Genomic DNA, 23,535 nt, shown 5'->3' with positions numbered 1-23,535 from the left:
CCACTTTGACATGTCGCCAACCCAGGCAGCATCACGGTCCACAGCAAGTCCAGCTCCTTCAGTTTCTCCACCAACGAGCGACTCGCTGCTGGGGCGGACCTGCAGTTCTTTAAGTCCTTAATGTCCAGCAGGGTCTCGCAATCATGAGAAGTGTGTTTAAAAAAAGACCTTTGGTTGACCCTGTAGAAGCTGTTGCGTCCGACTACCATTTCACCATGACTTCACGTGTAACCAGGGACAAACTTGGAAAAGAAGGTAAGCAGCTGTCAGGAAGTTCTCCAGCTGGGATCATAGAGTCACAATTCACTACAGAACAAAAACAGGCCCTTTGGCCCATCTAGTACATGGCAGTCTCGTCTTCCTAGTCCCATCTATCTGCACTCACACCACAGCCCTTCATACTTCTCTCAACTAAGTACCTATTCAAACTTCTCTTAACTGTTCCAACTAAACCCACATCCACCACTTCTGCTGGCAGCACGTTCAACACTTGCACCTCAAGTCAAGTCATTTCTATTGTCATTTCGACCTTAACTGCTGGTACAGTACATGGTAAAACTGAGACATTTTTTCAGGACCATGGTGTTACATGACACAGTACAAAAACTAGACTGAGCTACGCAAAAAAACAACACAGAAAAACTACACTAGACTGCAGACCTACCCAGAACTGCATGAAGTGCACAAAACAGTGCAGGCATTAAAATAAATAATAAACAGAACAATAGGGCAGTAAGGTGTTGTTACTGCTTGTGTTGTTCTGCCTAGCGCTCTGGGCGTGATATATTGGCACCGGAATGTGTGGCGACACTTGTGGGCTGCCCCCAGCACAGCGTTAGGTGCGATACATTTCACTGTGTGTTTCAATGTACATAGGGCGAAAAAGAAAAGACATTGGCTTTCATTAAGTCAAAGTGTTGAGTATAGGAGATGGGATGTAATGTTGAAGTTGTACAAGACGTTATTGAGACCTAACAGAGTATTGTGGGCAGTTTTGGTCACCTATAAACAGGAAAGATGTAAACAAGTTTGAAAGAGTACGGAGAAAATTTACAAGGATGTTGCCAGGACTGGAGGACCTGAGTTATAAGGAAAGATTGACTAGGTTGGGATTTTATTCCTTGGAATGTAGAAGATTGAGGGGAGATTTGATAGAAGTATACAAAATTATGAGAGGTATAGATAGAGTTAATACATGCAGGCTTTTTCTACAACTGGAGTTCATGGGTGAAGGGTGAAAGGTGAAAACTTTAAGGGGAATGTGAGGGGAAACTCCTTCACTCAGAGGGTCATGAGAGAGTGGAATGAGCTGCCAGTCCGAGTGGTGCATGCGAGCTCAATTTCAATATGCAAGAGAAGTTTGGACAGGTACATAGATGGTAGGGGTATGGAGAGCCATGGTCCAGGTGTAGATTGATGGGAGTAAGCAGTTTAAATGATCTGGTACAGATTAACTGGATCTAAGGGCGTGTTTCTATGCTGTACCTTTCTACGACTCTATGTGATTAATATATCCGAATCTGAAATAGTGTAGAGGTTTTCCCTCATTCCCCTTAAACATTTCAACTTTCACACTAAACCTCCGGTCTCACCCAACCCGAGGGAGAAAAGACTGCATATGTTCACCCATCTAAATCCCTCATAATTTTGTACACCTATATCAAATCTCTTCTCATTCTCCTGCAGTCTGGAGGACCAGTACAATCCTAGAAGCAAAATCTTTCAAGTTATTTAGTATGCATTTCAGGAAGGTTGAGATGTCTGGGCCCAAAGGACCTTGCTGCTGTTTAGAATCATTACCTCCCACCTTGCCCATGTCAAACTCCATTGGCTGCTTCCATGTCCATCTACCCTTTGGAGCCTCCATTGGAGGAACGAAATACACTCAGTAGCAATTTTATTGGGTACCTCCTGTACCTAAATAAAGCGGCCACTGAATGTATGTTCGTGGTCTTCTGCGGCTGTAGCCCATCCACGTTAAGGTTCGGTGGTGTTCTTCTGCACACCACTGTTGTAACGTCTGGATATCTGAGTTACTGTCGCCTTGCTGTCGACTTAAACCAGTCTGGCCATTCTCCTCTGACCTCTCTCATTAACAAGGCTTATTCATCCACAGAACTGCTGCTCACCGGATGTCTTTTTTTTCTGTTTTATTTTTGCACCATTCTCCGTAAACACTAGGGAATGTTGTGCGTGAAAATCCCAGGAGATCAGCAGTTTCTGAGATACTCAAACCACCCCATCTGGCACCAACAATCGTTCCACAGTCAGAGTCACCTAGGTCACATTTCTCCCCATTTCTGATGTTTTGTCTGAACAACAACTGAACCTCTTGATCATAACTACATTCCTTTGTGCATTGAGTTACTGCTGCCACGTGATTGGCGGATTAGATATTTGCATTAATGAGCAGGTGCACAGTGTACCTGATAAAGTGGCCGCTGAGGCTATGGCACCATCTCCACTATTATTGGTTAATCTGGCAAAATGGCGCATCAGAGGGTCAAAGGTAAAGATGAGTTTATTGTGATCTGCACAAGTACGTGTGTGTACAGGTACAATGAACAACATCACAGGCAGACAGCATCAGATAAGCAGCATTCACAAAAAAAATTAAACACACAATTCTTATGAGCACAATTAGAACAAAAATAAAAGTCTATCTTGGTGCGAAGTGTTCATAGATTTGCTCAACTCTGGTTTTGCTGTGAAAACGTCTTATGGTTCACACGTGCAGAAACTATCTTGGAGAGGAATTTTTGAATGCCTGACAAATTCACTCTCTAAATCTATGCAAACATAAACCGAACCATCTTATGAATTGTGTCCTCAGACTGATGCCCACATCCAGTTTAACGTTTTGAGTGACTCTCTCCGTGTTTCAGCAAGTACACAAAACCTTGGTGTCTTCTCATTTGAATCCCGAGTTGGCAGAGTAGCATTAAATAATCGGTACAATTGTTAACGAGCATTAATAAATTATTGTTGTCTATTTGTAACATCTACAAATGTGCTGCCATCATATTCCATTTCATGATTTAATTGACGAAAGGATTCAGTACATGACTTGAGCTAACACTTTCAGTGTGGTCTAAATTGATTGCAGTATTTATTGCCTACACATACCGCTAATGGCAAGGTTAAAGTGATGGCTACTGAATATCTAATGCAGTATGTTGTAAGTATGCACCATTGGCTCCAAATGTTCATATTTGTAAATTGGACTTAGTAAGGCAACAAACAAAAAGTGCAGATATAGAGCCCTTTAGCCCTGCTCATCGGTGTTATCATTAACCCTTTGCACAATTAAATAAGACCAAGACTAGGAGCAGAATTTGGCCATTCAACCCATCGAGTCTGCTCCACCATTCCATCACAGCTATTTTGTTTTGCCTCGCAACCTCATTCTCCTGCCTTCTCCCCATAATCCTTGACACCCTTGCTAATCAGGAACTACTCTGTCTCCACTTTAAATATACCCAATGGCTTGGCCTCCACAATCATCTGTGGCAATGAATTCCATAATTCACTACCTTCCAGCCAAAGAAATTTCTCCTCATCTCTGTTCCAAAGAACTAAAAAAAACAAATCCTTCAATTCTGAGGGTCTGCCCTCTGTTCTTAGACTCCCCTACTATAGGAAGCATCCTCTCCACGTCCACACTGTCTAGGCATTTCAATATGTTCCAATGAGATCCCCCCCCCCCCACAATTCTTCTAAACTCTAGCAATTACAGGCCAGAAGCCAACAAACTCTCATCAGACATGAAACCTTTCATTCCCGAAATCATTTTTGTAAACCTCCTCTGGACCCTCTCTAATGCTAGCACGTCCATTCTTAGATATGGAGCCAAAAACCGTGAAATAGCTCGACTTGCTTCAACCACTAATCCAACCTACTCAGCAATTCAGGCAATGTCTGTGGAGGTGAATGAACAGTTGAAAGGACCCTCAGACGTTGTTAGAAGGGATACAATTGGTACCACAACAATAGTGAGCATTTTGCAAATCATATACACAAGAGATTGTGCAGATGCTGGAAATCCAGAATAGCACACTAGTCCTGATGACAGATCTCAACCCAAAACTTTGACCATTTCCTTCTCTCCATAGAGTTTGCCTGACCTGCTGAGTTCCTCCAGCATTTTGTTTGTGTTTCAATATATTTTGCACACTAGTTGTCTTTTGGACGTTGGTTGTTTTTCAGTACTTGTTTATGTATAGATTTTCATAAATTCTATTGTATTTCTTTATTTTTCTATGAACGCCTGCAGGAAAATGAATCTGATGTACAGTCAGTGGCCACTTTATTAGGGACATCTATACACCTGGTTGTTAACGAAAATATCTAATCAACCTATCACGCGGCAGCAACTCAATGCATAAAAGCATGCAGACATGGTCAAGAGGTTCAGTTGTTGTTCAGACCAAATGTCAGAATGGGGAAGAAAAGTGATTTTAACTGTGGAATGAGTGTTGGTGCCAGAGAGAGTGGTTTGGTTATCTCAGAAACCGCTGATCTCCTGGGATTTTCACACACAATGGTATCTAGAGCTTACAGAAAATGGTGTGAAAAACAAAAAATCAGAGTGAGCAGCAGTTCTGTGGGTGAAAACACCTCGATAATGAGAACAATGGCCAGACTGACAGGAAGCCGACAGTAACTCAAATGACCACGCGTTACAACAGCAAAGAATCTCTGAACGCACAACACGTTGAATCTTGAAGTGGACGGGCCACAGCAGCAGGAGACCACTCCTGCACCTGATGAAGTGGACACACTTCGATAATACGTTGACTTGGACAGACGCATTTAAACGCCTGTACGTTTCATTTCCAGGAGAGCCCAACAGGTGAACTAAGTGAGCAGAATATTCCGGATGTTGACCCAACTCATCAGCACCCGCCTCACCACTCACAAGAGAAGAGCTGCTGTGTTTCCGTGGGAACAGAGAGACAGAACCGATCCAGTGATTCTTCACACAGAGGCTTCGCTGAAGAAAGTAATGTACCTCGTCTGTGTGTGTCATTGCAAGGTCACTGAAGTGTTTTTTAAATTTAGAGAAACAGCTCGTTAACAGGCCCTTCCAGCCCAGTGAGCCCTCTCTGCCCAATTACTAATTAACCCGTACGTCTTTGGGAAAGCGGAGCACCCGGGGGAAACACACATGGCCACGGGGAGAATATAAAAACCCCTGACAGACAGCAGCAGGAATTGAACCCAGATCGCCGGTGCTGTAATAATCTTGCGCTAGCAGGCCGCCTCGTAAACCACACAGTTGGGGACACATCGCAGGGGTCAGTGCGTCCAGATTACAATGAACCTCAGCCCTCATTCCCGAACCTCGGCCCTCTCCATCACCGACCATCCTCTGCCAGCTAAGTGCTGGCAGTCTGATACAGTGTTTAATTTGGGGATTTCGACTAAAATGGTCATCTACACCATACAGGGTTCAATACCCAACTAAACCGTGGACACCTTTGAATGTCTGCTCCGCAGGCATATATTCTGCAGATGCTGGAAATTTTGAGCAATATACACAAAATGCTGGAGGAACTCACCCAGCAGGTCAGGCAGCATCTATGGAGGAGAATAAGCACCCAGAGTTTTGGGCCGAGACGCTGCTTTGTCCTGATGAACAGTCTCGGCCCAAAAGACTGACTGTTTACTCCCCTGGCCTGCTGAGTTCCTCTGGCATTTTGTGTGTGTTGCAGCACAGAAAGAGATAATGTTTTATATATTATATGGTTTCTCACATCTCTGTTTACAGTTGTATTATCCAACTCCCCTGCACAAAAGTATCGTTTGACTGAAAATCTGAACCTGTCTTCTTGTTCCACCCACTTACAATAATATGCTTTTTACAGCAAGTTATTCAAAGTACCTGTGGGCACCCCCTCAACAACAAGTGACAGTGGGGAATTTTACATTCCAACTTAGATTCCAAGTCATGTTTTCTCAAAATTCCCCTCTTTTGACATCAGAAAAGCACTTCATTATTCCTTTAACTAAGAGATCTGTACTGCTAATCTGGGCTGTAAGGGAACCCTCAGGCACCATGGCATTTATTAATTTTTTTGTATTTGCACGATTTCTGCCCCATCTGCAGGCTGCCCTCTCTTAGGAGACAATGTTTCCTCTTGAAAATGGTCTTTGTCTCTGCCTTTCTTACAGGCAGTGACTTCCACAGACATGCAGCACAGAAACAGGCCCTTCAGCCCATCGAGTCTGCTCTGACCACCAAGCACCCATCTACTCTAATCCTACGAGGACTGCTCTTTAACCTCCCACCATCCTGATCAACTCCCCCCCCCCCCCCCCGATTCTACCAGTCACCCACACACCGGGGACAATTTACACTTCCCAATTAACCTGTGTGTCTTTTGGGACGTGGCAGGAAACTGGAGCATCCGAAGGGAATCAAAGAAAAATTAAACACTTGAGTCATTAAAAAGTTCTGACATCCTTTCCCCTGTCTCCCACTCCCTTCATCTCTAAACATCCAGGTTCAACCCCAGAGAGGTTAGCTTTGGACCCAAGGTCTCCGGTACTCTAAGGAGGCAACTTTACCAGCGGCAGCACTGCCTGGATTTCTGCCCCCTGCCCATGGCAGTGGGACCATAATACTGTTCATTACCTCTCAACCACTAAAAGGCCAGTCCCATCATGAAGGATCCCACCCACCCACCATCGGTCCCACTCCAGTAGCATCCACACCAGGACCACCAGACTCAAAAACAGTGACTTCCCCAAGCAATGAGGCTGATCAACACCTCCACCTACTAACCCACCCCTCCACACCCTCCACCACCACTACCTTATCATTTCCTGTCAGAGGCACCTTGTGTACAGACACTCCTGTTCCTAGTGTCTCTTTATGGATTATACAATGTGTATAAGCTATCTTATGTATTTATGTTTATTGTGTTTTTATCATTGTGTTCTTATTGTGGTTTTGTTGTTTTGTATCAGATCCAGAGTAACAATTATTTCATTCTCCTCTACACTTGTAGAGGAAATGACATTAAACAATCTCAAACTTTAACTTCTTTATGTTACGTTACAGCTTTATAAAAGTCTGGTTAGGCCACATCTAAGAGTATTGTGTTCAATTCTAGTCACCTCATTATAGGAAGGATGTGAAGGCATTGGAGGCTTACTAGGATGCTGCCTGGTTTGGAGGGCGTGTGCTATAACAGGGTTTTTAAACCCTTTTTAATAGCCAGCTGGTGGTGTAGTGGCATCAGCACTGGACTTTGAGGCCAATGGTCCTGAGTTCGAATCCAGCCAGCTCCTTGCATGTTTTCCATATACTGTATACTGAAGAGTGTGTTTAATAGCAACCGGGCCTCAAAAAATGCTATGGAAATCCACGAGAAGCAGCAACAGCCTGCTTTTTAATCCCTTGCTGTGAAGCGTTGTAACGACTGTAATGTGATATGAAAATACCTGTGATTTCTACAGGTGACAAAGTCACAGGTTCGGCTAACACTGTTGTGGTTTGCTGCCTGCGTTCATAACTGGAGGAAATGCTAAATGTCATGTAGAGCTAGTGAAAATAAAAATGTAATTTTTTTCCCCGTCCAAGTTCATGGACCCCTGTGCTATAAAGAGAGGTTAGATAAGATGGGACTGCTTTCTCTCGAGGCGAAGAAGCTGAGGGGAGATTTGGTAGAAGTTTATATATCTACATGAGGCTCAGACAGCCCAGGATCCCAGGATTGAAATGCCTAGTAAAAGATGACATGGGGGCAGGTGGGGGGGTGGGGCAAGATATATTTTTTTTCCCACAGAGAACTGTGTGACAGTGCACTGTCAGAGGAGATAGAAAGTGCAGAGAAGCAAGGGATTTGTTCAAAGTGTGGGGAAGAGAAATTCAATGAGTTAGAAGTCACTGGTTAAGTACAACGTTATGTCCTTGCTGTACTGTTCTACGTTCTGTCTGTGTTTCAGAACAACTGTAGCTTCTCCAGAATTGCATTACAGTGAAAATCCACGCATCTTCAGACACACTGAATACTTTGTAAATTCAAATTAATTTGTACCCACATTTGCACCAGCAAAGCGATGCATTCTCTCACCCGCCTTTCCACTGACATTCCAGACCTTATTCTGCTCATTAACACAAGGAACTCTGCAGCCGATGGAAATCCGAGCCACACACACAAAATGCTGGAGGAACTCAGCAGGTCAGGCAGCATCTGTGAAAAAGAGCGACTTCTTCAGGGTCTCAGCCAGCAAGTTCAACTGTGTACTCTTTTCCATAAATGCTGCTGAGTTCCTCCAGCATTTTGTGTAAGTTAAGCAGTATTTATGGAGAAGAAGAAAGAGTCAACATTTCAAGCTGAGAACACGTTTCAGGCCGAGATCCTTCACCAGGACTGGAGAGGAAGGGGGCAGAAGGCAGAATATGAAGTTTATTGTCATCTGCACAGGTACCTGTACCCACAGATGCAATGATAAACTCACTCGCAGAGGCAAATACTCAACATTCGCAAGAAAAAACACATAAATTATATGTACAAATTTTACCAAAAAAAAACATAATTAGAACACGAGAAAGGTCCATTGTAGTAGTGCAAAGTGTTCATCGTGTTGGTGTACTGAGGCGGTGACTGGGGCTGTGCTAGATGGTTCAAGAAGCAGCTGTTGAAGGGAAGCAGCTGTTCTTGAACCCACTTTAGGTTTCTGCACTTCCTGCCCAGGAGAAGATGGCATGGCCCTGGGTGATGGGGATCTATGGATGTTGCCTTCTTTATGTAGGTACTACCAATGATGTTGGTGCGTGGCCAAGTGGTTAAGGCATTTGTCCAGTGACCTGAAGGTTGCTAGTTCAAGCCTTGGCTGAGGATTGCATGTGTGACCTTGAGCAAGGCACTTAACCACACATTGCTCTGCGACAACACTGGTGCCAAGCTGCATGGGTTCTAATCCACAACATTGGTGGCTTGGAGAGGGGAGACTTGCAGCTTGGGCAACTGCTGGTCTTCCATTAAAAAAAACCTTGCCCAGGCTTACACCCTGGATTTCCAAGGTGCAAATCCATGGTCTATCGAGATTAACAGAGGCCTACCTACCTATCAACGATGGCGCCTGTCCTCCTGTGAATCCAGGGACCCTCACCACTGCTTTTCTTCAGGTGACACATAGGCACACTTTCCCATGTTTGCCCGCTCTCCTCGACCCCTCATCAGGAAATCATGTAATACTGCACTACTGGATACTGAAAGGCCTGGGTAGAGTGAGCGTAAAGAGGGTGTCTCCTGTAGCAGTCTGGGACCTGAGGGCACAGCATCAGGATAAAGGGATGTCCCTTTAGAACTGAGATGAGGAGGAATTTCTTCAGTTCATTGGCACATTGGGCTGTGGAGACATATGATGCTGCCTGACCTGCAGAGTTCCTCCAGCAGTTTGTGTGTGTTGCTCAAGATTTCCAGTCTCTGCAGAATCTCCTGTGTTTATTGATAGGTTCTTGATTAGTAAGGGAATTGAGGATTACAGGGAGAAGGTGGGAGACTGGGGCTAAGAAATGAAAAGAAAATGAACCATGGGTTGGTAGACTCAATGGACTGAATGGCCTAATTTTACTCCTCTATCTTATGGTCTTAAGCAGGTGGCATTTTTCTGTTGAGACAAAGAAAGCAAAATCACAGAGTATGATTATTTCCCAGAAGGCACGAGCTGAAAACCTTTCAAAGTCTTGCGTGTCACATGCACATCGAAATATCAAAACATGTGGAGAAATGCGTCATTTGCAGCACCAACCAACACAGTCCGGGGTCGTACTGGGGGCAGCCCACAAGTGTCACCACACTGAGCGTCGCCATTGCACCCCCACCACTTCCTAATCCTAACTCGTACGTATGTCATCAGATTTCTGTATGAACAATGAAGCCATCAACACTTCCTCAGTATCTTTTTCCCTCTCTTTTTGCACTACTTATTTAATTTATTTTTATATATACTAGGCATGCTGAGTGTGCAGCACTGGATCTGCTATTAGGGAATGAGACAGGGTAGGTGACATCCACAGTGCCGTTAGTTTCAAGTAAATATCCGAAGAAATAGGTCCAGACTGTGGCTTGAGATTCTAAATTGGAGGAAGGCCAGTTTTGATGGTATCAGAAATGATCTGGCAAGTGTGGATTGGGACAGGCTGTTTTCTGGCAAAGGTGTACTTGGTAAGTGGGAAGCCTTCAAAAAATAAAATTTTGAGAGCACAAAGCTTGTGTGTTCCTGTCAGAATAACAGGTAAAGATAACAAGAGCGTGGAACTTTGGCTTTCAAGAGATATTGAGGCCCTGGATAAGAGAAAAAAGGAGGTGCATAGCAGGTATAGGAAAGTAGGAACAAATGAGGTGTTTATGGAGTACAAGAAATGCAAGTGAACACTGAAGAAAGACATCAGGAGGGCTAAAAGAAGTTGTTCTAGCAGACAAGGTGAACGAGGATCCTCAGGGATTTTACAGATATGTTAAGAGTAAGGAACAAAACTGGTCCTCTGGAAGATCAGAATGGTAATCCATGTGCGGAGACCAAACACATGGGGGAAATTTTAACTGCATTCTTTGCATCTGTGTTTATTTGGGAGACGGATAGAATCTATAGAAGTGAGACAAAACTGCATCATCTTCATGGACTCTGTACAGATTGTAGAGGAGGTGGTGTTTGCTACCCTGAGGCAAATCAGGGTGGATAAATTCCCAGGGCCTGACAAGGTTTTCCCTCGGATCCTACAGGAGGCAAGTACAAAAATTGCTGGAGCCCCAGCAGAGATATTTAAACGTCCTTAGTGACAGATGCGGTACCAGAGGATTGGGGGATAGCCAATGTTGTTCCGCTGTTTGAAAAATGCTCTAAACATAAGCCAGGAAATTATGGGCCAGTGAGTCTGACATCAGTTGTGGGAAAGTTAGAAGGTATTCTTATGAACTGGATATAAGTACTTGGATAGACATGAACTGATTAAGGATAGTCAGCATGGTTTTGTGCATGGTAGATCATGTCAAATCAATCATACAGATTTTTCAAAAGTTAACAAGACAGTGGTTGAAGGTAAGGCAGTGGGTATTGCCTACGTGGACTTTAGTAAGGCATTTGACAAGGCCTTACATGGGAGGCTGGTCAAGAAGGTTCAGTCGCTCGGCATTCAGGATGAGGTAGTAAATTGGATTAGACATTGGCTTTGTGGAGAAGCCAGAGAGTGGTAGTAGAGGGTTGCCTCTGACTGGAGGCCTGTGAATAGTGGTGTGCCGCAGGGATCAGCGTTGGGTCCTTTGTTGTTTGTCATCTAATTCACTGATCTGGATAATAATATGGTTAACTGGATCAGCAAATTTGAAGATGAGACTACGACTGGGGTTGTAGCGGAAAGTGATAAGGCTATCATGGCTTGCAGAGGGATCTGCATCAGCTGGAAAAAATGGGCTGAAAAATGGCAGATGGAATTTAATGCAGACAAGTGCGAGGTTTTGCACTTTGGCAGGACCAGCCAGGGTAGATCTTACACAGTGAACGGTAGGGAACTGAGGGGTGTGGTAGATCAAAGGGATCTGGGAATACAGGTACATAATTTGTTGAAAGTGATGTCACTGGTAGATAGGGTCGTAAAGAAAGCTTTTGGCACATTGGCCTTCATAGATCTATGTATTGAGTACTGAAGATGGGATGTTATGTTGAAGTTGTTTAAGACATTGGTGAGACCTAACGGAGTATTGTGGGCAGTTTTGGTCACCTACATACAGGAAAGATGTAAACAAGTTTGAAAGAGTGCAGAGAAAATTTACAATGACTTTGCTGGGTCTGGAGTACTTCAGTTATCAGGAAAGATAGGTTAGGTGTCTTTAGAATATTGAGTGGAGATTAGATAGAGGTATATAAAATTATGAGGGGTGTAGATAGGGTAAATGCAAGCAGGCTTTTTCCACTGTGGTTGGGTGGAATTACAACCAGAAGCCATGAGTTAAGGGTGAAAGTTGAGAAGTTTAAGGGGAACATGAGGGGGATCTTCTTCACTCAGAGGTTCCTGAGAGGGTGGAATGAGCTGCCAGCTCAAATGGTCCATGCAAGCTCGATTTCAACATTTAGTGGAAGCTCGAACAGGTATATGGATAGTAGGGATATGGTCTTGGTATAGTCTTGGTACAGGTCAATGAGAGTAGGCAGTTTAAATGGTTTTGGCATAGACTAGATGGGCCAAAGGGCCTGTTTCTGTGCTGTAACCCTCTATGACTATGATATAACTGTAATTTATAGATTTTATTACCATGTATTGCAATGTGATGATAGTGACTGGTTCTTTGCTTGCGAAGATCAGGAGGGAATATCTCCATTGATGTAGGACTTGCCTTCCCACTTGTGCTGTGTAGGTTTATAGTGAGGATCAGTGCGTGCAGACCGATTCCACTCTTTAGACCGGGGAACATTGCTCAATGGCACAGTGAGCTGCAACACCTGCGGTGGCCGTAGGTAGAGTATCAGAGTTCTCCTTCTCCGAGGCTATCGAGTCTCATCTACCCGGATTTGGAATCGGAGTTGTCCTTCTCCTAAGCTGCCAGCAAGCCCAGCCTGCCCGCCCAGTTATACTGCTGGACACTCGGTCGTGCCATGACATTGTAAATTCAGTAAGAACAGGGGTGCCACCTGAAGGCATTGCTATGGGCGCAGTAGTGTAGGAGAGTTCGTATGCGAGTGACCTCCTGCATGGCAAGTCAAACAGCGATCACTACACCTGGAAAGGAGGCTGCAGGAGACGCTTCACCTTCCTTAAGTGAGCAGGACGTCCAGCCCAGGACTCGCCCATCCCCAAAGCAACAAATTTCACCACATATGTCGATGATATTAAATCGGATTCTGGTTTGGAATGTGGGAGGGAACCAGAACAGCCCGAGGAAACTCAGGCAGTCAAAGTGAAAATGTACAAATTCATTTACACTGACCAATTAACCTTCCAACCAGTTTGGACTGTGGGAGGAAACTATAGTACTGGGAGGAAACCCACACCATCATGGGGGAACACGTACAAACTCCTTACAGACAGTGGCGGAAATCTTAGCTGTTAGCCGGTTGTACGTGTTGGACGGTCAGGGCTACTATACGGTGGGTAAAACCTTTGAAGACAGTTAACTGATTCACCCATCCTCTTTGCCTTTCATTTTGCGGCAGGTGGAGGCTTTGAGTGGGATGATGACTTTCCGCTGGTGTCAGTGAAGTCGTCCCTGGCGGCTGAAGAAACGTTGTCACCCTCCGCCGCTGCCTGCAGCCCTGTTCCCATGGGGCCTGAGCAAGCCCAGGTGCAGCAGACACGCTTCTCGCGTTTCACCGTCTCTCCTGCCACCCTCTCAAGGTTCTCAATTACACAAGTATCGGATTCAGACATCGGATCAGCTGGAGGTGAGGAGGGAACCCCTTTCTATCCACTTTGAGCCTCAGTGGGAGATTCTCAGGATAATTGAAATTCCTTCCGAATCAAAACAACGGGTGAATGTGTGCATTACAATGACTTGGCGACAGTAATCTCATTCCAGTAAGTAATTTAGTCACTGTGAAGTGCTTCCAGATGCCTTCATGATACAAATGGCCCAAAATAAATGCGTGCTCCATATTTTTGCCCAGTAAAACTCTTACCAAGACGAGTGGTTTCTCACCAGCTTCCTCTCCCTCTGCAGATGCTGGAAATCCAGAGAACACACACAAAACGCTGGAGGAACTCAGCAGGTCAGGCAGCATCTATGGAGAGCAATAATGAGGCAATGTTTCGGGCCTAGACCCTTATCAGCATGGATGAGAAATCTCGGCCTGAGATGTTGGTTTATAATTCCTCTGTATAGATGCTGACTGACCTCTCTGAGTAGCTGTTTAAAATGACTAGCCAGGCATCATTCTACGACCAGCCAGGGTGGGGGTGGTATGTGTGTGTGCGCGCGCAGGCACTTTCAATCGATTATTGAAAGGCCTAGACTGGATGTGGTGAGAATGTTTCCTATAGTGGGGGAGTCTAGCTCCAGAGGACACAGCCTCAGAATAGAGGAATGATCATTTAGAACAGAGATGAGGAAGAATTTCTTTAGCCAGAGAAGTCATTGCCATGAACAGCTGTGAAGGCCAAGTCACTGGGTATATTTAAAGCGGAATTTGATATGTTCTTAACGTACTAAGGGTTACGTGGAAAAGGTAAGAGAGTGGAGTTGAGGGATAATGAATCAGCCCTGGAACAGACTCGATGGGCTGAATGATCTCCATCTGCTCGATATTTTCTGATCTTATGGTATTCCAGTCATGTGGGTAAGTTAACCAACTGCCAGCCTCCCCTCACTCTAAAACATCATTGCCTTGGAATGACTATGTAGTTGCTGCAAAGAAGTGTAACTTCTGTTCACTCAAACCCTATCCCTTGGAGTATTACTGAAATTTTGTGAATCATTTTTGTTTTAAAAATTTACCACAAGTACATTTCTTTTAACTGGATTTGATCTTGGCATTTTACACAAACACATTCTTCACCGCTGACCTGTCTTCAACTCCCTAGGTTTTCAAATCTGTAAACTCTTTCTTTAAACCTCTCCGTCTTTAAAACTATCCTTAATATGGCTCCAGCCCAATTTGATTTTATCAGTGTTAATTCTTCACCTGATAACGCTCCATGGAAGGCCTCTGGGGCTTCTGACAACCTTGAGGTTGCTTTGTAAGTACAAAGTTCTATTATTTAAGTTAATCGCAGAGCCTCCCCTGAGATCTTGAAAGGTGAACACCCCTCCCCCACATATGCACACCTCATGTTATTTGAGTAATTTTTCTAATAGTGCATTTCTGCACAACGTGCTCCAGATTTCCAAGCTCATGAGCAGAGCCAATAAAAGCAGGCGGGAACCATTTGGCCCATTGGGGCAACCAATAAAATTATGGTTGACCTTACACAAGAAGTGGGAGCAGGAGTAGGCCATTCAATAAGATCATGGCTGATCTGGCCATGGACTCATCTTCACCTGCCTGACTTTTCCCCACAACGCTTCGTTCCCCTTAACCTGGACAATGTTTTTCTGAATTACTCAACATGGTTTGATTCCCTTAATACTGAGAATTATTCAATGCTCTATTAGGTTTTGTTGTTTTTTTGGCCTGTAAAGAGATGAATCTCAAGGTTGTATATAGTACATGTACTTTGATAATAAATATACTATGAGCTTTGAAATGTAAAAACCTAGCCGTAATATCAATTACCACAGATCCATAGAGTAATATAGTGCAGAATAGCACTCCCCCCATCAATCCTCCCTGCTAGTCCCATCCAGCTACCTATTCTGTTGAAGTTCCAGGAAGATGGCGGTGCGGTCGGGTGCTGTGGCTTCTGCAGGGCCAACCAGAGATGTTACTGTCTTTTATGAACGTGTTTTTTTTAAAACACAAGACCTTGCTGGACATTGCGTGCTGGAGGTGGGTCCCATCAGTGGGTTGCTCACTGGCGGAGGAGCTGGGCTCAGTGCGGACTGTGCTGCTGCCTGCGGCAGAGGAGTTGGTGTGTGAAAGCGGTTCGCAATCTAACAGCGAGTGATCACCTTAGTCACTTCTCTTATGATCGCAAGACCCTGCTGGACACCGTTAATGTGGAATGCTGCAAGTCCGATTCACTGATTGACTGGCAGATAGTGGGGGAGCTGTGTGGTCTCAGTCATGGTGAGAATTGGGCCTTAAGCCGTGGTCTCGCCTATTTACAGTTGCCCAGGAGAGAGGCGTTGGAGTCGGTGTGCTCCACCTGAGTTGCCGGAGGTGGTGTGCATGGCGTCCAAGCTGGAGTTGGTGCTGCCCCCTAGTGTTTGCTTGGCAGAAGACAAACCATATTGTTTTTGACTGCATTGTTCAAGGAACAGTATCTCCTGTACCTAATAAAGTGGCCGCTGTGTGTGTGCTCATGATCTTCTGCTGCTGTAGCCAATCCACTTCAATGTTTTGTACATTCAGTGATGCTCTACTACATAGCACTGTTGTAACGCGTGGTTATTTGAGTTTCTGTCACCTTCCTGGCGGCTTGAACTAGTGTGGCCATTCTCTTCTGACCTTTTTGTTTCTTGCACATTTTTCTGTAAACTCTAAAGACTGTTGTGCCTGAAAATTCCCAGGAAGTCAGTAGTTTGAGATACTCAAACCACCCCGACTGGGATCAACAATCAATCCACGGTTAAAATCACTTGGAGTATTAGAGAGAATTGGAGCACAGCAAATTACGAGAGCATTGGGCAGGAACTAAGGAGAGTTTATTGGAAACAACTGTTCTTAGGTAAGTCTACATCTGACATGTGCAGGGTGCTTAAAGACCATCTGCACAGGAGTGTTCCAGTAGGAAGGAAGGACAGCAATGACAAAGTAAGACAGCCTTAGATGTCGAGAGAGGTGATGAATTTGGTCAAGAACAAGAAGGAAAAGTATTTAAAGCTTAGGAAGCTAGAATCAAACAGAGCCCTTGAGGGGAGGGTAAAGCAGCCAGAAAAGAACTCAAGAAGGGAATTAGGAAAGCCGGGGGGGGGGGGGGGGGGGGGAAGAAGCATGACAAGTCCTTGGCAAGTAGAATTAAAGAGTCCCCTGGCATTCTACACATCATGAGCAAGAGTAAGAGCAATAGATAACTAAGGATTGTTTATTCATTTTATTTGCTGTTTTATAGCATTGAGTACAAGAGTTGTAAACTCATTTTCGCTGAATTGGTGTATGACAAATTGTACTATGCAATGACAATAAAGATATTTAAATTTCAACTAGGAAGTGGGCAGGATCACTCAAGGGTAAAGGAGGGAGTATTTGCTTGGATGTGCAGGATATAGGTGAGGTCCTCAATGAGTACATTACATCAGTATTTACCAAAGAGAAGGAAGTGCTGAGTGGATTAATGTGCAAGGGCATTTCAAGGCAGAGGAGAAGGTAGTGTTGGTCTCTTAGTGGGTTAAGGTAGATGTCCACCAGGCCTGATGGGATATACCCCAGGATTTTGAGAGGGGCAAATGAAGAGATTGCTGGGGCCTTGACCACCATCTTCATGTCCTCCCTAGCCACAGGCGAGGTCTTGGAGGTCTGGTGAGTAGCTATTGTTGTTCCATTGTTCAAGAAAGGGACAAGGGATAATCCTGGAATTTATAAACTGTTAAGTCTCATGTTAGTGTTAGTGAAGTTATTGGAAAGAATTCTTGGGGATTGGGTTTATGAGCATTTGGAAAACCGTGGCCCAATTAGGGAGAGGCAGCATGGCTTTGTGCCGGGAATTTGTGTCTTAGCACCTCATCAAAATTTCAATCAAGTTAATAAGAGTGATTGATGAAGGTAGAGCTGTGGATGACATCTATAGTACATGGACTTTAGTAAGGCATTTGACAAGGTCCCTCGTGGGCGGCTCACCCAGAAGATTAAGATGCATGGGATCAATGGTGAATTGCCCACTTGGATTCAGAACTGGCTTGCCCATAGAAGACAGGGGCTAGTTGGAGGTCTGTGATTTATGGTGTTCCACAGGGATCTGTGCTGGGATCTCTGCAGTTTGTGATGTATATCAATGACCTGAATGAAAATGTAGATGGGTGGGTTAGTAAGTTTGCAGATGATATGAAGATGGCTGGTGTTGTGGATAGCACAGAGGACTGGTGAAGAATACCAGTTTTTTTTTTTAAGTGTTGGGCATCTGGAAACCATTTCCAGGGGCAGATGCTTTAGAGACTTTTAGGAGACATTTAGATAGGCACGTGAACGTGAGGAAAATGGAAACATATCGACATTGCATAGATAATAGTTTCGCTAGCCATTTGATTACCTAGTTAATTGGTTCAGCACAATGTTGTGGGCTGAATGGCCTGTTCCTGTGCTGTACTCTTCTACGTTCTATCACATTGCTTCCCCATTCAGTGTTTGGTTTGAACAACTAATGTCTCGACTGTGTCTGCATGCTTTTATGCACGATGTTGCTGGCACATGATTGGCTCATTAGATTTTGCATGATTAGGTAGTTGCATTAATGAGCAGGTGTACCTAATAAAGTGGCGACTGAGCGTGCTTTCTGTGTGTGGTCACTGAAATGTGAAACCCTCTGTGCCAGTGCAGGGAGCTAAAGGCAACCCAGCTCAATCGATCTTCGTCAGTGGCTTCCTTTTGGTCTTCACACAGCCCTAATGTGCTCAACCTCTCTCCAGAACTTAGTCCATCAAGTCTAGACAACATTCTTGTAAGTCGCATCTGGCTGGCATCATGGCCTGGTATGGAAACACCAATGCTGAGGATTGGAAGAGTGTACACAAAGTGGTGGATACAACCCAGTCCATCGTAGTCAAAGCCCTCCCCACTCGTGAGTACATTTGCATACAGCACTGCCACAATAGATCCCCCCTCTATCCAGGTCATGCCCTCTTCTTGCTACTACCATCAGGCAGGAGGTACAAGAGTGCAAGGTCCTACACTAACAGGTTCAAGAACAGTTATTACTCCTCAACTATCAGGCTCCTGAATCAGTGTGCATAATTTCACTCACCAGACCTCTCAGCTGATTCCACAACCTGCAGACTCACTTTCAAGGACTCTGCAACTCAAATCCCCACTCATGTTCCTAGTATTTCCATTTTATTTACACAGTCTTCTTTTGCACTCTTGTTGTTTGGCAGTCTTCATTTATGCATTATTTTTCAAAAAAAGTATTGCATTTCTTTATTTTCCTGCAAATGACATGTTCTCTTCTCACTACTGCCATCAGGAAGAAAGAACAGGAGCCTCAGGATTCACACCACCAGGTTCAAGAATAGTTATTACCTCTCAGCCATCAGGCTCCTGAACCAGAGGGGATAACTCACTCAAATTCATTTGCCCCATCATTGAAATGTTCCCACAACCTGTGGACTCACTTTCAATGTTTCTTTATCTCATGTTCTTGATATTTATTGCTTATTTATTAATTAATACTATTATTTCTTTCTTTTTGTATTTGCCCAGCTTGTGTCTTTTGCACACTGGTGGAACACCCAAGTTGGTGCTGTCTTTCATTGATTCTATTATGGTTATTATTCTGTTATGAATTTATTGTGTATGCCCACAAGAAAATGAATCTCAGGGTAGTATATGGTGACATACATGTACTTTAATAATAAATTTACTTTGAACTTTGAAATGCCTGCAAAAAAAGTTTTCTCAAGGACCTATATGGTAATATGCCTACTTTGACAATAAATTTACTTTGACATTGCACTCTCAGGCTTAATGGTATCTTTGTTTGGAGCTTGCGATGTGTAAGTTGGCCTCTATATTTCTCACACTTAGAAAGTATTGGTATTGGTTTAGGTCCTGAAGAAGGGTCTCAGCCTGAAACATTGACAGTTTACTTTTTTCCATAGATGCTGACTGGCCTGCTGAATTCCTCCAGCATTCTGTGTGTATTACTTTGATTTCCAGCATCTGCAGATTTTCTGTGATCCGATCATTACACAGAGCATTGAGCTAGAACAAGGGTAAACAATGACAGAGTGCCAAATGAGGTGTAACAGTTCCCAGAAGAGTGCAGCGCAGATAAACAATAAAATGCAAGATCGCATTGTGAGGTCAAGAATCAATCTTATCATACAAGTCCATCTGTCTATCTGAACTTAACTGGGTGACGGGTGGAGATACGTCTCCACCAAAGGTGGAAGGTGTTCCCTCCTTCCACTGGCCTGCAGATCACCCTTGGGCAAGGTGTAGCACCTGCTTAGCCCCCACCCCCCTGATCAGGGTCACGCGAAGCCATGGGGGCAGGTGGTGGATGGTCGTATGAGCAACCGGTGCACATCACAAGTTCTGGTTATGCGACAAAACCACTGTTGCCAGGCAGACAGTCTCTGAAGAGTATTGATAACGGCTGGGGTCACCTGTCTTGTAAAGACACTGCCCAGAAGGCGGCAATGGCAAACAAATTTGCCAAGGACAACCATGGTCATGGAAAGAGGGGAAGACCACGATCACCTCCGTCATAGGACATGGCACATAATGACGATGATGATAAAGTAGTCAAGTACTTGTCCAAAACGTTGAGCTTTAAGAACCTGGTATTGGTTTATTACCACCACGATACAGTGAAAAGCTTGACTTGTGTAGTTTATATAGATCAAATAATTTCAAAGAGCATTGAGGTAGAACGAGGTAAAATAATGACAATTCAGAGTAAAGTGTAACAGCTACAGAGAGCATGCAGGTAAACAAAGTATTTCATTAGCTATAAAGCGCTGTGGACAATAGCAGGTTTGCACAAATACACGTCGTTATTTTAGTGATACTGTGGAAAGTTGCAACGCTAATTATTAATTAATTAATTAATCCAAAAAAGCTATTATTAATGCTTTTTGAGATAGTGATTTAGATGCATATCATATTTTGTACTGAGTTAAGTATTGTATGTTATTAGTTTTGCTACAACAAGTGTATGGGACATTGGAAAAAAAGTTGAATTTCCCCATGGGGATGAATAAAGTATCTATCTATCTATCTATCTAATCCTCCCTCTCTCCGATTCCTTCCAGGCAGCGGTGAACGGAGTGAAAGGGAATGACTTGCAGGATCAGACAGAAGTTTGTTTTACTGATTGAAATGGACAAGATCTGACAGAAATGGACCCGCACATGAATGTCTTGTTCGGTGACTTCTCTTATTTGGATTTGATGGACAACTGGGCCACCATTTTCGGCCGCCAGCGCGCACGGACGCACCGTTTCCACACTTGGTGGTGACCCAAGCTGCCCCTTGGCCCACCGCTCTCCTCCTTGTAGTTCGGATCCCCCCTTCCCGTTAGGCCGGATGTCCTCAATCCCAATGCCGTCGCTGCAGGTAAACCTGACTCCCCTGTCCTGAAGCAAATGGGTCGGATCACATCGGAGAGGGGGAGGCATCTCTGATCTGGAGGATCCCGTACAGGTCACCAGCACCCTGGTGTATAAAGTGCAGAGCAACTGTGAAGGTTTCCAGAGTAAATGAACTGTAGACAGTTTGGCCTCCGTTTATATTGAACCACATTTTGCAAATAACACCATCTGCTTCTCCTCGTCAAATGCTCAGAATCCTGCAGGATGTGCTTGGGTGATTCGTATTTATTAACCCCTTTCTGCTCACATCTCACATCAACCATGCTCAGAGTATTCAGTCCACAGTATTTAGTGTTCCGCCTCTTTGCGTTTGATATTGAATAGTGTAGAGAGCCAGTTAAACTGCAGCCTCTATGCTATTTTTTGTAAAACCAGTCAGACTACTGATGAATATATTGTAAATGTTGCCAAAGAGATGTAAAAATTGTGCAGCTCCGAGCGATGTTAGTTGCTATCTGTATGGCTTTAAGCTATTGTGTCACACTATAAATTTTTAGAAAGATGCAAGCGAGCACTTTCTGCCCTCATTACTCAACAGATGCAACATCTATTCTATAAAAGCGATTAACTAGTTGCATGACGTCAGTAAGCGGGGGTAACTTTTTAAGTGTTCCAGCTGTTAGTATTCTGTTAACTGATCAATACGGGTCATTACTGCGATTCAATGTTTTATTTCCATCTAGCTACCAGCATGTGGCTTAAATCACCAGACTAATAAACTTTTTACGATATCTTATATTTGCTTTGCATTACCTCCTGATGGCCCCGTACTCTCAGTCACTTCCTTCTCCATTCCACTACGTAGAGGATTGAGGGGAGATTTGATAAAGGTACACAAAATTATGAGGAGTATGGAATCAGAATGTTTAATAGCAATGGTATATTTCATGATATTTTTTAACTTTGTGGCAGCAGTACAATGCAATACATGATAAATACAGAGAAAAATGCCCCTCCTCCCCTTCTTACCCTATCCCTAATTTTTAATTTTCGATTTTTTTTCCTCTTTCCCTCTCACAATCACTCCTTGCCTGTTCTCCATCTTCCTCTGGTGCTCCCCTCCCCCTTTCTTTCTTCTGAGGCCTCTCGTCCTATGATACTCCACCTTCTCCAGCCTCGTTTCCCTTTTGCCAATCAACTTTTCAGCTCTTAGCTTTATCCCTCCCCCTCCTGTCTTCTCCTATCATTTCAGGTCTCCCCCTACCCTACTCAAATCTCTTACTATCTCTTCTTTCCATTAGTCCTGTCGAAGGGTCTCGGCCCGAAACATCGACTGTACTTCTTCCTACAGATGCTGCCTGGCCTGCTGCGTTCCACCAGCATTGTGTGTGTGTTGTTTGGATTTCAGTGAGTTCAATATGTATATTTAGTATACATATTATTTAATATGTATATTAAATAGTTAAACTGAGATAAGAAGTGCTAAAACAGAAATTTAAAAATTAGTAGTGAGGTAGTGATCATGGATTAAATGTCCATTTAGAAATTGGCCGGCGGATGGGATAAACCTGTTCCTGAATCGCCAGCAGAGTTTTTCCCACTGAGGTTGGGTGGAACTTAACATGAGGGGAACTTCTTCACTCAGAGGGTGGTGAGAGTGTGGAACGAGCTGCCAGTACAAGTGGTGCATGCAAGCTTGAATGTTTAAGCGAAGTTTGGATCGGTTCATGGATGGGAGGGGAATGGAGAGCTGTGGTCCCAGTGCAGGTCGATGGGAGTAGGCAGTTTAAATGTGGACGAGATGGACCTGTTTCTGAGCTGTACTTTTCTATGACTCGATGGCTCCCTCTCCCTCCTCCAGGCGTGGGTATCCCTGCTACTGGGGCCTGAGATTGGGATCCAGCTGAATCTTTCAGAAAAACGCCACGTCGGCTGGAGTCGTCCACATCTGTCAGGGCAGCTGCACATCTGTCGGAGTTACTCCACACCTGTCAGAGTCGCTACATGTCTGTCAGAGTAACCCAACATCTGTCAGGCACTTCACATCTGACAGAGTAAACCAGGCTCTGTCAGAGCCACTCTACGTCTGTAAAAATCACTCTGCATCTGTTGGAGTCTCTCCACATCAGTCTGAGTAACTCTATATCTATCGGAGTCACTGCACATGTGTCTGAGTTGCTTCACATCTGTTCAAGTTGCCCCAAGTCTATAGGAGTCAGTCCTCATCTGTTAGTTGCTCCACATCTGTCAGTTGCAATGGGTGAGCTTAGTACAGCATATAAATCTGCTGACCGTCCAGTGTCGGGGGATGTTACTACCCTTCCCTGGCCCAGCCAGCTGTGGTTCAGTGGATGGCACTTTGGCCCCCGACTTACAATGGGTCAAGGTTTGCCTGGGCTGCAATGAAAGCTTACTAAACCTGGCTTTTCCCCTTTTCCTGGGAAAAGAGAGCACAAGATATACCATTACAAGGATGTAAGAATGGATTTGGAATGGACAGGAACTGGCACAGACTTACTGGACTGAATGTTTCCCTTTCTGTGTTGTTATCAGTAAGTATTGAGAGCATTTCGCACCCCTTCTCTACAAAAGAATCTCCTCTAAGAAAGGAGAAGGTCCAGAGGAGGTTCATGGGAATGATTCCAGAAATGAAAAGGTTAATGTAAGAGGAGCATTTGATGACTCTGAGCCTGCACTTGCCGGAAGAAATCTATTGAATGTTGAAACCTATCGAATATTGAAA

At 44.2% G+C, this 23,535-nt stretch overlaps 1 protein-coding gene across 7 annotated transcripts in view; it reads left to right on the top strand.

Moving 5' to 3' along the window:
• The window catches only part of aatkb (apoptosis-associated tyrosine kinase b), a 321,493-nt gene extending 299,905 nt beyond the window's left edge, over positions 1–21,588 (top strand). For 5 of the 7 annotated variants that reach the window (XM_073026295.1, XM_073026292.1, XM_073026294.1 and 2 more), the window contains 3 exons: positions 4,840–5,002; positions 13,165–13,392; positions 20,514–21,588. In XM_073026295.1, the coding sequence (XP_072882396.1) occupies positions 4,840–5,002; positions 13,165–13,392; positions 20,514–20,542 (420 nt within the window). In that variant the 3' untranslated portion in view covers positions 20,543–21,588. The remainder of the gene's footprint in view (positions 1–4,839; positions 5,003–13,164; positions 13,393–20,513) is intronic. The other 2 variants (XM_073026298.1, XM_073026299.1) reach the window with 2 other exon arrangements.
• The last annotated feature ends 1,947 nt before the right edge of the window (positions 21,589–23,535 follow it).

The sequence above is a fragment of the Hemitrygon akajei genome, chromosome 22, assembly GCF_048418815.1.
Source record: "Hemitrygon akajei chromosome 22, sHemAka1.3, whole genome shotgun sequence".
Taxonomy (NCBI): domain Eukaryota; kingdom Metazoa; phylum Chordata; class Chondrichthyes; order Myliobatiformes; family Dasyatidae; genus Hemitrygon; species Hemitrygon akajei.
The sequence above is the reverse complement of the archived record's forward strand: the minus strand, read 5'-3'. Positions and strand labels throughout refer to the sequence as shown.